The 14,293-nt window shown below is 33.2% G+C and overlaps 1 protein-coding gene across 1 annotated transcript; it reads left to right on the plus strand.

The window, feature by feature from the left end:
• The first annotated feature begins 1,948 nt into the window (after positions 1 to 1,948).
• On the plus strand, positions 1,949 to 9,209 carry LOC106623965 (proclotting enzyme). Its single transcript, XM_014243616.3, has 8 exons — positions 1,949 to 2,275; positions 5,066 to 5,205; positions 5,271 to 5,580; positions 5,638 to 6,025; positions 7,460 to 7,535; positions 8,464 to 8,548; positions 8,646 to 8,944; positions 9,009 to 9,209. The coding sequence occupies exons 1-8, from the start codon at positions 2,218 to 2,220 to the stop codon at positions 9,144 to 9,146; spliced, it is 1,494 nt and encodes a 497-aa protein (XP_014099091.3). The 5' UTR covers positions 1,949 to 2,217; the 3' UTR covers positions 9,147 to 9,209.
• The last annotated feature ends 5,084 nt before the right edge of the window (positions 9,210 to 14,293 follow it).

Here is a 14,293-nt window from a genome sequence, read left to right on the forward strand (position 1 = left end):
AATTTAGTTAAAGCATATTTTAAATGCACATAAAAGCTATTAATAAAGAGTTATAGACTTTTAAGTTGCATAGATGTGTAAATTTTTAGGCAAGTTCGTGTCTTAAGTCTTTTGTAATTTTTTTTTATTTCTAGAAATTAAGCTATTTATTTTTTTGCAGCAAGCAAAGCATCACGAAAACCATTAGGAGCGGTAAAATTGGACGGTAAAACGATTTTATTGTATTAAATTTTAATTTAAAAAAAATTTCTAAAATTTAAAAATAAATTTAAAAAGGCTTAAACCCAAAAAGTGTACTTTCTTGGAAGCGTATTTTGTTTTTTTGTAGAACGAATTCTGGCAAGAGATAACACGAGGCAACGATTTTTGAGCCAAATTTAACAAATAAGGGGTTAGTTTGAAATAAATACTTAACAATTCGGCTTAATTTTACTGATTTGGAAGTAAGGTAAAAGGAATCGAATTTAACCCTTTCAAGGTTTATCAAACATGTGTTTGAGTATAAAAAAATTGATATTGCCTTTTTGATACGAAATTGGGTCCACTGTGTCATTCTTCGGAAGAACTTTGCAAGAGGACATCGACGGGCAACTGTGATTCTATGAACTCGGGATATTTAAAACAAAGTAAAAGAAGGCAACTTAATCTGCTTAAGACTTGCAAGTCAAGTACTTAAGTTTTCAGCTTTACTTAAGTTTTTAGGTTTTTACTTAAATTACAGACTTTTAAAAAAGGATACATTTCTGACCGATAAAGTATTAAAAATCATGTTTATAGAAAAAAATACAATAATACCAAAAACGAAAAATTTTAAATAGGTACGTTCAATAGTCTCCTAGCAGGTCAGTTATATAGCCACTTAAGACTTTAAGCGTGTTTTGCTCGAAACTGTGTTTTCCAAGGCGGTTGTCAAGATTTTTCGGGAGCTACTACAGTTCTTCGATATATAATTTGCAGTATCATGAATGAAGATTTTTTTGTTCATTTATCAAAACGAAGTCACGAAATTTTCAACAAAATTTGCATTTTTTTGTAAAAACGTCTGCTTAGTATATATTACTTTTGATGATCCTGTAAGATCTTTTTCCGGAAATGACGTCGTAATGGCCGAATTTTGAATATTTTCCTTTGCAATTTTTACAAAATCTTTATAAAATAAATAATAAAATAATAATATAATAAAATAATAAAAAATTTGAAAAACTTTTAATTTTTATATGAAAAAAAATATTGAAAATAAGCCGTTTTTTGCTTGAATAAACCTATATAACTCTGCATTTGTTAACACTCCTGTGTTTAGAAACATAAACAGCCCAAAAAATCCGATTTTTTGAAAATTGTAAACTGGCTTAACTCCATAATTGAATATATATATCTTCAAAAAATGGTTGAAATCAGTTTATATCTTCGCAAATATTCAAATGTGCTATTTGCTGAGGATCGCCCAGTAAGTCAGACATCTTCAGTATATTGTATTTCATGAGAAAGTGGGTTTTGGTGAAATATTATATAACTTTCTATTAAATGCATTGATCAAACGTTGCATACTTTTCAGCGAGCAGAGAGTGAATAACTCAAATTAGCAATACTCTATATACCCACATAAATATATCTACATAATTGTTAACTCATCTGCATAAATATTTACAATTAAGCGTTTAATCACCATCGCAGGTGCAAAACTTTTATTTGAGTGTGAGTAAGTCATTCGAAAAGTGAGCTGAGAGACTGCCTTGAGTAATTCAAAAGCAGTGGTTTGTGGGAATCACCACCACTGACTTAAGGCAAATAGCATATAATATAAGAAAACCGGCTGAGATTTCGTTTTCAAAACATAAATGTAAAAATATTGCTCAATAACTGAAACTGATGCAGGTGTATATTATATGTATGTACTATATGCATGAATTTTTAGGTTGCTGATAGCTTCGCGTAGTTTTGATTTGCATTTTTGGTAACAGTTGCGAATTCAAAGCGAACACGTTCGAAAGGGCTCGATAAAAGCGCGTAGTAAACTGTGTGCGGAGAAAATAAAATTCTTCGATTATAAACATATTTTTTCTTTGTAATATATTCTGGTCGACATTGGTCGACTGTAATGATTGTGGTTGCTGAAAAATCCATAAAGTGAAAAAAACCAAAAAAATCTTGTAACTTCAAAACTTGAAAATTTGAATTAGTTAAAAAAAAGAGTTGTTGTGTTTTTTAAGTGAAAAAATGAAATCAATTTTATCGTTACTTATTCTGTGCTCCTTAAAAATATTGATAATTAAAGGTATGCATTAAAAATTTAGCTCTTAATATTAATATAATGTTATAAGTTAATTAATAAAACATTATAAGAGCTCGGTAAAAATATCTGCATAATAAATGTTTTTGCTGGCTAATTTAGAAACAAGTTTAATATATCAAAAGCTTAATTTAAATCTGTTTAATAAAATGGCTAATAAAACCTTTTGTAACTTGATTATATGCTTATTAAGCCAAATATATTTAAGAGGTGGAAGATTGTGTAATTTGTCAACAGAGTTTTTGTATACTTTAGTAACTGTTTCTTGCTATTTATTGCGTATTCACATATTTAAAAGCATTGCATTTTTTAATTATATTGTTTTTTGTTTGAATTTTTATTTTAAAACAAGAAAAAAGTTAACTTCGGCTGCACCGAAACTATAATGCCCTTTACAGCTGCATTTCTTATAGCAACTGTGTGTATAACTACATCTGAAAACTCAATTGGTCTATGTACCTAAATTGTTGATATAAATAATTTTCAATTCAAATTACGGCTACTTCATAAGTAAAACATAGATTGTAACATTATCTTAGACAGTAATCCATGCCAAATTTCATAAAGATATCCGGTCAAATAAAAAGGATTTCCATACAAGGCCTTGATTTCGATCGATGTTGCTGTTGTTATTTTAGCGGTAAAATTATGCTGAGTCGACAGTCCTTGGTCGGATAAAAATCCGAGTCCGTTCCGATTACGAAGACTCGACTGTCATGGAATCGATAATTTTGTATGGTAGCTATATCCTATAGTGGACCGATATCAATGTCGACATTGGTCGACTGATGTGTGCAAAATTTCAGATCGATATATCAAAAACTAGTTTCTGTATATACAGACGGATGGAGAGACAGAGGGACATTGCTAAATTGACTCAACTCGCCACGCTAATCATGTATATATACATTTTTTATGGGGTCTCCGAAGTTGTCTAGGTGTTAGAAAGTTCGTGGCCAACTTAACATACCCTGATCGGTATATAAATATTGTCTATTATTATTGAGTAGTGAGAAATTTGTCGTATTATCGAAAATTGAATCAATTCATTATTTTTTACGATTTTCATATTTTCCAACAATCGAAGTGAATGACTCATAAATCCTTTGCTTCCATATGTTTTTAGTTTTCAGTTAAATAAACCGACTTTGCCCTTATAAGAAAATTTAATTCGGTCCAAAAATAAAAATTTAGGTAAACTAAAACTTAATATATAATTTTTGAATATATAAATAAATATATATAGTAAATAAAAATCCACAGATCTCATATAAAACTGCGTACCTGATTTTGCTGTAAATTCAAAGAAAACTCAGGATATATCCAGAAAGTTGAGTACAAAGTATAAATTCTGATCATCACTTTTCGACCATATATTTCCCAATAGAAGTAAAAAACAAAACCAATAAAGTCAAAAACACTGAACTATGCACAGCATGATTTATATGGGTACATAATTTGATCTCATATTATTCAACTGGAGTATAATATAACCGAAATTTATGATATGTATGTCTTAGAAATATGACCCTTTGCTTCTTCTAAATCTAACAGGAGCATATAGCTATACATATATATGTACAATATATATAATTCTCTTAGAAAAACATATTAAAACACAAAATGGTATAATGCTGGTTGTAGGTGTGTTTGTATTCCAATTTCACTTATTTTAGTTTGAATCATGTTGAAGGGTCTCCAGAAAATGTTTTGTACCAAATTTGGTAAATATGGTTTTTAAATACATGTATAATACTATATGTTGACGCAGTCACTAGTTACTGACGTACAACGTTATTGATGACGAATGCCAAATGCAGAAGTCATTTGCTTGGTGTTAGGCTGTTGGAATCACACACTTCTGCTAATTTTTAGGAACCTCAGTCTTCACCACAGTTACATGTATACTACATATGTATATAATAACTATAGTTTTATTATTTGCTATTAGCTAATTCGCTGTTTAAACTAAATACTTACATTTAAACGTTCTGCTTCATTTATTCAGCAATTAATACATATACACATACTTTTTACGCCCATTAAAGGTTTTCTTTATAATGAACTGAATTAAAGGTTTTCCAGTGAAGTGGTTCTCTTCCAATAACTAAGCGTTATAAAATTGATGTTTCTGTAGAAAGTTATTAGCAGTTTTTGTAATTCGATCAGCTTTTATTACAGCATAGCATATTACAAGAATTTCCAGAGATAAGCATGCCGAAAGTGTTAGTCCATATATAATTCCCCATGCCACTTTTCCGAAATTTTCAATTTTCACCATTTGATTAAAATACTAATTTTGCGTAATAAATTCTTAAGATCTTTGAAGTACTTTTGGAACCACGTGATTTTTTTCAATAGTGTACTCTTTTAATGATTTTACGGAATTTCATTATAGGAAATACTCAATTGAATCATAAGATAAGTCACTTTTTCTGAATTTTTTCGCATTAAATGACAATTACATAGTTCACTAAATATCTACATTATTCTAAGAATGTATAAGTAGATAGCCTTCAAAGATAACAGTAACAACACTAATAAAATGTGTACTCAACACGCTCCGACCTTATTCCGTCTATAGAGAGAATATCCCTCAAGTTATATCTAAAGTTCTTTCGCATCCTCCTAGGATTATTCCCCCTAGGTGTATTTAGTTTCCTTCAGTACTTTAAGTTAAAAGATGGACTAGTTCTAGAAATTCTCAATTTTTGTTCCAACTTTAACTTATAGAAAATCACAAATATCAGTCAAGTGTTTTCGTTTTTATTTTAGCTCAGTACAGCTGCGTGACTCCAGACAACTATCATGGCCAGTGCTCTCCCTTAAATTTTTGTCCACAGGTAGTGAATGCTCAAAAAGCGGGCAATAAGCAATATGTGGCAGCTGCACAACAAGCGTGTGGTAGTAAATCGGTTAGTACTTCCTACAATACTCTCTACAGCTATAGAAATAATATCAAAAACAATAATTTTTGTAGTTTTGCTGCGCGCGATCACAGCAGCGACCACGCCAACAAGCGGTGTCCCAACGACCGACCAGCCCTTTCGCAGTTCAAACGCAACAAAGTCGGCATGTGCCTGCTCCAAACAAGCAACAAGTGCGGCGATTTGTTGCAACACAACCACAACAGCAACCGCAGCAACAACGAAGGGTTCGTCAACAGCCAAGAATTGATTTTCGCAACATTTTCGATGCGAATGAATATAGCCAAGCTCCATCAGGGTTTGTGGGCTTTCGGGCTGGACAATTCTGCAATACCCCCGACAATGCAGAAGGAGCTTGTTTGGGTAGGCGCAGCTACAGCTAAATGAGGAAATAATTTCAATGCTTTCCATTTATTTCAGAAATCAACGATTGCCAAGTGTTGTTGGGTCAGTTGTATCAGCGTTATACGGATCCCAATTTTGTTCAATATTTACGCGCTTCGAATAGAAATTGTGGCGGTAGTTCGTACAGCGTCTGCTGCCCTGGAGGTGCACAGCCTTCACGTTCGGCGCCAGCACCAGCACCAAGTCCAGCGCCTAGTCAAGTTAACGCTGCGTCTACTTGTGGTGTTGTTGTGCGTTCGTTTAAGAAGATTGTTGGCGGTAAAGCGAGTCGCATAAGTGATTGGCCATGGATGGCTTTGTTAGCCTATCCCGATGTGGATCCCAACTCGCCATTTAAGTGCGGCGGTGCTTTAGTGTCCTCTCGACATGTTGTAACGGCGGCACATTGTATACGAAACGATTTGTGAGTTCAAAATGATGTTATACATATGGGAAACATACCATATGATCAAAATCGACCCGGACTGGCTACATTTTCACGTATTTAATACAAATCTTTAATATCGCCTTAAAAATAGGATCCTGAGCTATTAAAAGTATGCCAACGCTTAATTCAAGTTTCTATTCTCTTTTTATAAACTTCGGCAGGGATGGCCTTCAGTGCTTTCAACGAATTTTGGTTTCGGCTCATTTTTGTCATATTTTCAAACCTACGTCTCGTCACCAGTATTGATGCGTTTGATCAATGTAGGGTCCTCAGTTACATTGTCAAGCATATCTACTTGACGTCGTTGTTTCAAAAGATTCAGGTCACTTTGTAAGAGTCTAGCATTAACAAGCTTTACATCCAAAACATTAACCAATAGGTGTTGAGTCGTTTCATAAGGAATGTTGAGATCCTCTGCTATCTCTCTGATGTCAACACTATGATTTTCAATCTCTGTCGCTACAAATAGTAAAAAAATGTTTAAATGAACTAGTCCGGGTAATATTTGATCAGATGGTATACAATAGACAATAGAGAAAATGTTAATGCATTAACCCATACTTGCATATACTTTAACTATAATACGATTCGTTAAAAGTAGAAAAGGTATCCTTTTTCATTTTATTATGTCATGCAGGTGTTTTGGAACTCATAAAATATTAATATTCTGAAAGCGAATTTTCCAGATAAAATATAATTTTTCCATTTTTTTTTAAATAATAATATTAATTGTCATTAAACCGCACTTCAAGAAAATGCGAATAAATCATTTCGGAATAGGACTAAGTGTTGATGTGGATCGGCAAATCGTTCTTTAGATCGATTTGTTCTTACTTTTTCAAAAAATTGCTGAAGAGCTTTATTTAAAAGCTTTGACGTGATTTGTTTTAAATTTCTTCTAAGAAACCTAACAAAAACAATTTTCAGTTATTAAAATTTATATTTTTATCTTTATATTTGAAGCAAAGAATTACAGTTAAGATGAGTATGCACAGTACAAAATACAGAGTTGATGTATTTTTTTCTAGCATTCACAATCACTCATCTACGTATATAGTATTTACCTATTAAAGAGCTTTGATCTGAGTTATATTAACAAAACGAAAACAAATTAATCATTATTACTCAATGAAATTTTAATAATAGCCTGCAAAAATAAAGTAACCGTACATATGAGTAAAAATATTAAGTATTTTTTGTTGTCATTGCGCTGTTTACTTGGATTTACATATTCATGGTTTTCACTTAGATGATTGATTAATTTGCGAATTTTTTTTAGCGACTACGAAAATTAAAAGAAAGCAGTTTTGTGTTTTTTTATCTTATTTTTCTTTGAACTGTATAAAAAGTAATTATTTTTACTCATTAATAACCTGCTTTTGGTTTTTTGTTTTCATTTTTGTGTTTTAGAAGCTACGTACGCCTTGGTGAATACGATTTGAGCACTGATACAGAAACTCAGCATCAGGATATAAATGTTTTGAAGGTAAGTATCATTACTTTTATTTTATGTATACTATCTAGTACCTAATAACTGTCTTCCGACCCTCATATATACGAAAAGATAATTATTGTGATTAAAGTCAAAAATTTCAATAAAAACTAATTTGAAATGCAATCTCTTATAACCGAAAACAGGCAGAGTCTGTATGCGCTTCATAAAGGTAAACTTTTTTCCATACCAGAATCCACTACCATTATCTATGTAATATGCTTAGCGATAATAACAATACTCTAGCAACATTTATTGGGCTTAAACATCATAGGTAATCGCTACGTCCTGATAATAAAGTTTTAAATTTATAATTTCGCGCGTTTAGAGTCCAGTTGTCAAAATTAGTTATATTATGTTGATATTGAAGTACGACAAAAATTTGTAGCTGTATTCATTGATTACTATGTCTGTAGCAACCGCTAGACGTGTTTTTATGAGCTTGACGATTTTCGTTTGTTGAAAGCTCCCACTTCGTTGCTTCTTCGTGAATTCTTGGCTACTGTAACGATACCCAGCCTTCATATTCGCCAGACATGGCGCCGTGTGAATTTTTCCTATTTCCAAAAATAAAGAGAATCTTAAAGGGTCGTCGTTTTATAAGATAGATGAAAATCGTTGAAAGAGCTAAAGGCTATCCTAGAAATCGAGTTTGAGAAGTGTTTCGACGATTGGAAGAAACTCTGGCATAAGAGCATAATATCGAATGGGGAATATTGTGGAAGCGACAATATGAATTTAACCAAATGAAAAAATATTTTTTTTTAAATACGAAAATTCCTGTTATTTTTTTAACATACCTCGCATTTTAACCAGAAATTTCATTATAGAATATTATGAAAAAAGCACCGAATGTGAATAACAAAATAAAATAAAGAATACCCAAATTCATTGCTTTATTATTCCTTACTTTCATCGACAGCAAGAAAGACATCCGAATTATAACACCGCTAATGGACGTAATGATATCGGTATAGTCTGGCTGCAGCGTAACGTACAATTCATTGGTAAGTTTAATCTCATCAAACAAGCTAAAATTTTATATCTACACTGCTTATATATCTATATATATAATATCTATATATAAAATATCTCTATCTGTAGACAATATTAAACCCATTTGCTTGCCCAGCTCACAGCAGTTGCGTAGCAAATCCTATCTAAATTATACACCCTTCGTAGCCGGATGGGGCAAAACCATGGAAGGTGGCACCGCTGCGAATGTTCTGCAGGAGCTTCAAATACCCGTACTCGCTAATGAAGTTTGCCGTGACAGTTATCAGCGTGCGAAGCGTTTAATAACAGCCGATCAATTCGACACTGGCGTGATATGCGCTGGCGTGCTATCTGGCGGCAAGGATACCTGCCAAGGCGACTCTGGTGGACCGCTGATGATACCGGAAGTAAGCCAAATAACTCAATTACTTGCATCAAATTTATTTATTGTTGTTTTATTATTATTTTTAGACCGTTGGTGGTAACATACAATTCTATCTGATTGGCGTCGTCTCGTACGGTGTGGGCTGTGCGCGTCCAGAAATTCCCGGCGTTTACATGAGTGTACAGTATTTTGTGGATTGGATTTTAGCGAAAATTGCTACTTAGAGCTGTATTTAATAACTAAATACTGACTTTGAAGTTGCAACAAAAAAATATTTATATTTAGGAGATGCCATTTTTTTAATATTATATATAATATACCTAGCTGAAAAGGTGCTAGGGAACTGTAAACAATTTAACATTCGTTTTTCTTGATATATAATATTATATTCAACTAAATTTTATAAAAAAAATATAAAAATGATTTTTTTTTTTTTTTAAATTGCTTACGCACCCTTTGTTCCCATGACTAGCTTTTTGTAGCATCTAATCCCGTTCATGCATTCTTCTGCATTCCCCTAGGCAACGCTGTTTATGCATATGCAAATTAGTGTTCGCATTCATCGGTACCCGCTTGTCTGTCAAGGGGTTATCATTGTCAGCTTCTTTTCATACTTGTACTTCATCCATCACTGTCTTAAGAAAACAATTTTAAGACACACATACATACTTTTATGGTTGCATTTGTAGAAAAAACTGTGGAAAAATTAATTTGTTTTTGTGGTAGGCTTAATGGATTGTGCTTAAATATTATATATAGGTCTCTAGAATCATTCCTATTGGACCTATAGTTTGTGTGTTAGAAGACGTTTTTTAACAATTCTAGCTCGGCTTACATACAGAAGCTCTGTGCCTGGACATAGTCAAATGATGTACCGTTGTGATCGTGTTCGAGAAGATCCGTTTTATCATCGTTTCATCTTCCTTGTATTTTTCCATATTTGCTTTTTCTTCATTATATTTTTAGGTGCTATAGAAAAAGCTTTATATTCTAAGCCTTGATAATGGAAAATCGTTTTCTTAATAAAGATATGGTTTTACTCTTTGACATAATCGCATTTTAGCGCATTGCCTTTGTAATAACGGTGTTCAAATATGCGTATAAAGGTTCGATAAAATAAAGCTTCATGACCCTCAAAATAGGCGTTGCTGCCAACTTGACGCCTCATTTGAGTGAAATCTTTATTCAGCGAGCCACTTTTTGGGTCTGTGAAAGAGAGTTTGAACAAAACTATTTTTTTTAGAGCACTTACTTGAAAACGATTGGATGGCAGAAACATCGACAGCATTCTAATTTTGGGGTTATGGTACATCCAATTGCAAGTAAGAAAAAATGCGATTTTGGAAAATTTCTTAGAAGAGTCAGTTTATTTTATAAATAAATAAAAATAATGCAAATTTATAGAATTTAATGTACTTCAATAATCAACGACTTAAGTTGGAAAATTTAGGATTCCCTTGACCCCTAGCCGATCTCCAGGTGGACCTCCGACCAAAGGTGTATACTGATGAGAAAGAATTTTCTGCTTAAAAGTATGTCAAATGCAAAAAGCAAAAAAAAAAAGTTGTATTACCATAAATGGATACAGGTAATGATAGAAGGACTAGTAAAAATTTTGACTATTGACAAATTGGGGGTTTCTTAAAGAAAAAAGACGATTTTTGTGAAAAAATTTACATTTCAGCTAAACTCTATATATGTAATTATAAATTATCGTGTTCCTTATATCATTGCCTAAAACATAAATTTAAGAAGATCGTGTGGAAATTTAAAGTTCCTCGGCCCAGCCGTTTTGGAGAAATTTTTCTCGCCTACTCTCAAAACAGCGTTTCGAGAAAATGCTATTCGAGTTTTGGAGGTCTATTACACCTAGTTAAAGAATTCTTACAAATGAGCTCATATTTCCGAAACTATTTGCGGGATTAACTTCATTTGTTTTGAAATTCACTACAAGATAAATTAGGATATAAATTAGTGGTCTTAGATAAAGGTTGAGATATTTTGTTTTTTGCGCAATATTTCGGTTAGGCCAAGGGATTTTCGGCAATTTCCATTTTCAAAAAGTGACTTCGAATGAAATATTTGGTACAAATCATCGATTCTGATTAAAAACCAAAAAAAAATTGGATGTTTCTCATTTTTTTGGCATCATAAGCAACATTGTAATGGTTCTAGTGTGATCTCTCGGTCGCTACGAAACATAACCAAACTAACCTCACTTTCCAATTAAAATTAAAATAAAATCAGTTGTTGTATATATAGTAGATCATATTGAATTCTTTAGGAGTCTGTAATTTTTTTTCAAATTTAATGGTGATTTAAATTTTGTAACTGCTTCATAATGACTAAGAAATTTATGTGATTTATGCTACCAGCTGTTGCGATCCTGTACACTTCAAACCCTTTTCGGTTACCCCAAAACACAATCGTTCACGGTTTTCTTATCCTTTTTAAATCAGATCGCGATGGCATTGTTGACTTAAGCTGCCACAAGCACATTTGTATATGGACTGCATTGCATGCTTACATTTTCATAATGGAAATTACTTTCACCCGCGCTTTTCACGGTCCGCCTGTCAGAGTGCTGATAAGAACGGTGCCACATGCCGTTGATGTTGTGTCAGATTTCTTTATAAGTTTCTTTTCTTCAAATTGATTTTGTTATTTAAATTCGTAACAGCTGTGTGCCGCTAATGCTTTTCAAGACAACATGTCTTTACATATTTAGGTGGAGGGGATAATGGTTTTCCTACAAGCGAACATATGACTTATGTAAGAATGGAACGAAAGGATTAAAGCGAGTATTTACATAAAATTAATATATAAAACATACATACACACACACATGAAAGAAAGTATTAATGTGCAGCATAGCGTGATTTCTCACACAACTTGAACGCACATACACACAGATAATTCGAAGATCGGAGAGTTCATTAAGAAGTTGTAAATCAGCGAAAGCAAAACATTCAATAACTCAAGTATGCCGATGGGTGGTCGCAAAAATTCGCCAAGTATTGTGAAGATTTGCATATTTTAACTTATTATTATTACTATTATTTAAATTATCTGCATTCAACACTTAAAATCGCATTTGCATTAAATGATTTGCATACATCAAAGGAAAATTGCATTCCGATGGACAAAGTTAACATATCAACACCGAGGAGGTTTGTAAAGAGGACATACACTTCCAAACTCACGTATTTGCTAACAACACACCCCTAAGTGGCTATGTTATGTACGTAGGTAAGTTTGCAATAATACGCACGATTGCAACGCGAATGCTCGTGTGAACAAAGCACACGTGACAATGCATTTTCAATTGCGTGCGATCATCTCCGAGCCCTTCACACACACACACATTTACTGCCGCATATTAAATATTTGCAATATTTGCATACCCTTCTTCCGACTACACTTCCACTTTCGTTTGCTAAATATTATTATTATCGAAATTTATTGACATTTGATGAGAGCAGAGAATGGCAAATATGTGTGCGAGTGGAGGGAAGTTTGCCAATACGATCTCCTTTTGCGTTGTTCCTATTGTTGCCGGCATAGGGTTGTTGTCGCAAGTCAACAAGCACGTCTGCGCGCTCGCACATGGAGATCTTCGTGTGCCCGCACAAAGGGGCTTGTAAGTCAGCCACAAAGGCAGACAATCGTAAATGGGATAATGGATGCTGAATCAATATTTGCCTTCGATAAAGATATCATCGCTGATCACTGCAATCATTGTTGGCAAAATATCATCAATACTTAATTGTGTTACGATTGTAATCGAGCAGAATTGAATGGCATTCAGATGGCAATAGAATGGAAAGCAAGCGAATGGAGTTATGAGTGCATTGAGAGATAAATGTGAGCAATTAAAATGATTGGCACACAATAGAGGGTAGTAAAGTTGAATGAGACAATATTTGGAGAAGAACGATCGTCAGTGTAATCGATCAATCAATTCGTATTCAAGCAATTTAATATTCATTTTTAATATGCATTTTTACTTAAATAAGTACAGTAATTATTAAAATTTGTGGAGTCACTTTTTCTATAGGTTAAGAAGAATTCAGATTTTAATAAGTACAGTGAACGTTCTATTATTATGAAAAGATTTGCTTGTCAAATATCTGTGTTATAAAAAATTTGTAAACAGATTATTTCATTTTAACCATTAACTTAATATTATATTTTAAATAGGAAAGCAAGAGATCGTCATATCTTGTTGAAGCTGAAAATAAGTCTTGCTGGGCGTCGTCGGTATGCCCTGCCACCACCATAACTATTATTTCCTCTTTTTCATTGAATAACTTCTTCCAACTCCAAAATGATGCATCTGTCGTCTTTTTACTTTCCAATTTAAAATACTAAGAGGAGTCAAGTTATTTCCGATTTTGTCTGCTCAACCTGCGGATATCTTCTGATATCATCAGCTGGTAACACACAAATACTTTCGAAAAGCACTACAAACGTGGCTCGGAGAGAGCACAAAAGTCCACCAGTTGCCTTTATCCTTTAAGAGATCACACCAGTTGTACATCTCGAGTGCAGACAGTTTCCTATGCACTTGGCCCTCCCAATGGATTATGGACGTCTTTACTTCCGTTATCCACCCATGGCTCTTGAATCAAAGGAGTTACCATGCGTACGACATGACCAAACCAGCGCTATATCCATGCCATCGTAGAGCCAAGGACCTTACGGGGAATAGTGCGCTCGAATGCGTTAAATGCTTTCTCATCTCGGTCTGTCATCGTCCATGTTTTGCGCCGTATAATATGAAAGGAATAATAAGAGACTTACAGAACGTAAGTTTTATTCGTCGAGAGAGAATTCAGCGCTTGATCTCCAGCTTTAGATTGTTGCTGGTTCCGAGATAAACAAATTCCTCGACCTTAACGAAATTATCAACGCATAATATCGGTCTCAATTACATTGCAAATTTGTCAAACTTGGTTGAGCTTTTGAAGAGAAAGCAGGTGGTGCGGAAGGCATGGATTTATAAAACCAATAAAAATAAAATTGGTGGATATACAAGTATACCAAAGAATTGAAGAAATATTTTGTTCTGCAAAGAAATATCATACTTCAACTATTAAAAATAAGGCCTAACGGCAAACAACATTTATGGTACGAGGCAAGAGCGAAAACGGATTCTGAATAATTGGTCGGTTCAACAATTGTAATGCAAACGTGGTTAGAAAATTGTTCAGGGAAATTTTTTAATTTAAATTTAAATTTCACTACTCTCAGACAGTAATGTTAGAATTATGTTGAGTTATATTTTTTCTTTAATAAAAAATTAACATGTTTTCAAGTGCTATTTATTTTATTTTTTAAAATGCAATTGTGTTTCGTGTTAGTTTAAAAA

The sequence above is a fragment of the Bactrocera oleae genome, chromosome 6 (genome assembly GCF_042242935.1).
Source record: "Bactrocera oleae isolate idBacOlea1 chromosome 6, idBacOlea1, whole genome shotgun sequence".
Lineage (NCBI taxonomy): Eukaryota > Metazoa > Arthropoda > Insecta > Diptera > Tephritidae > Bactrocera > Bactrocera oleae.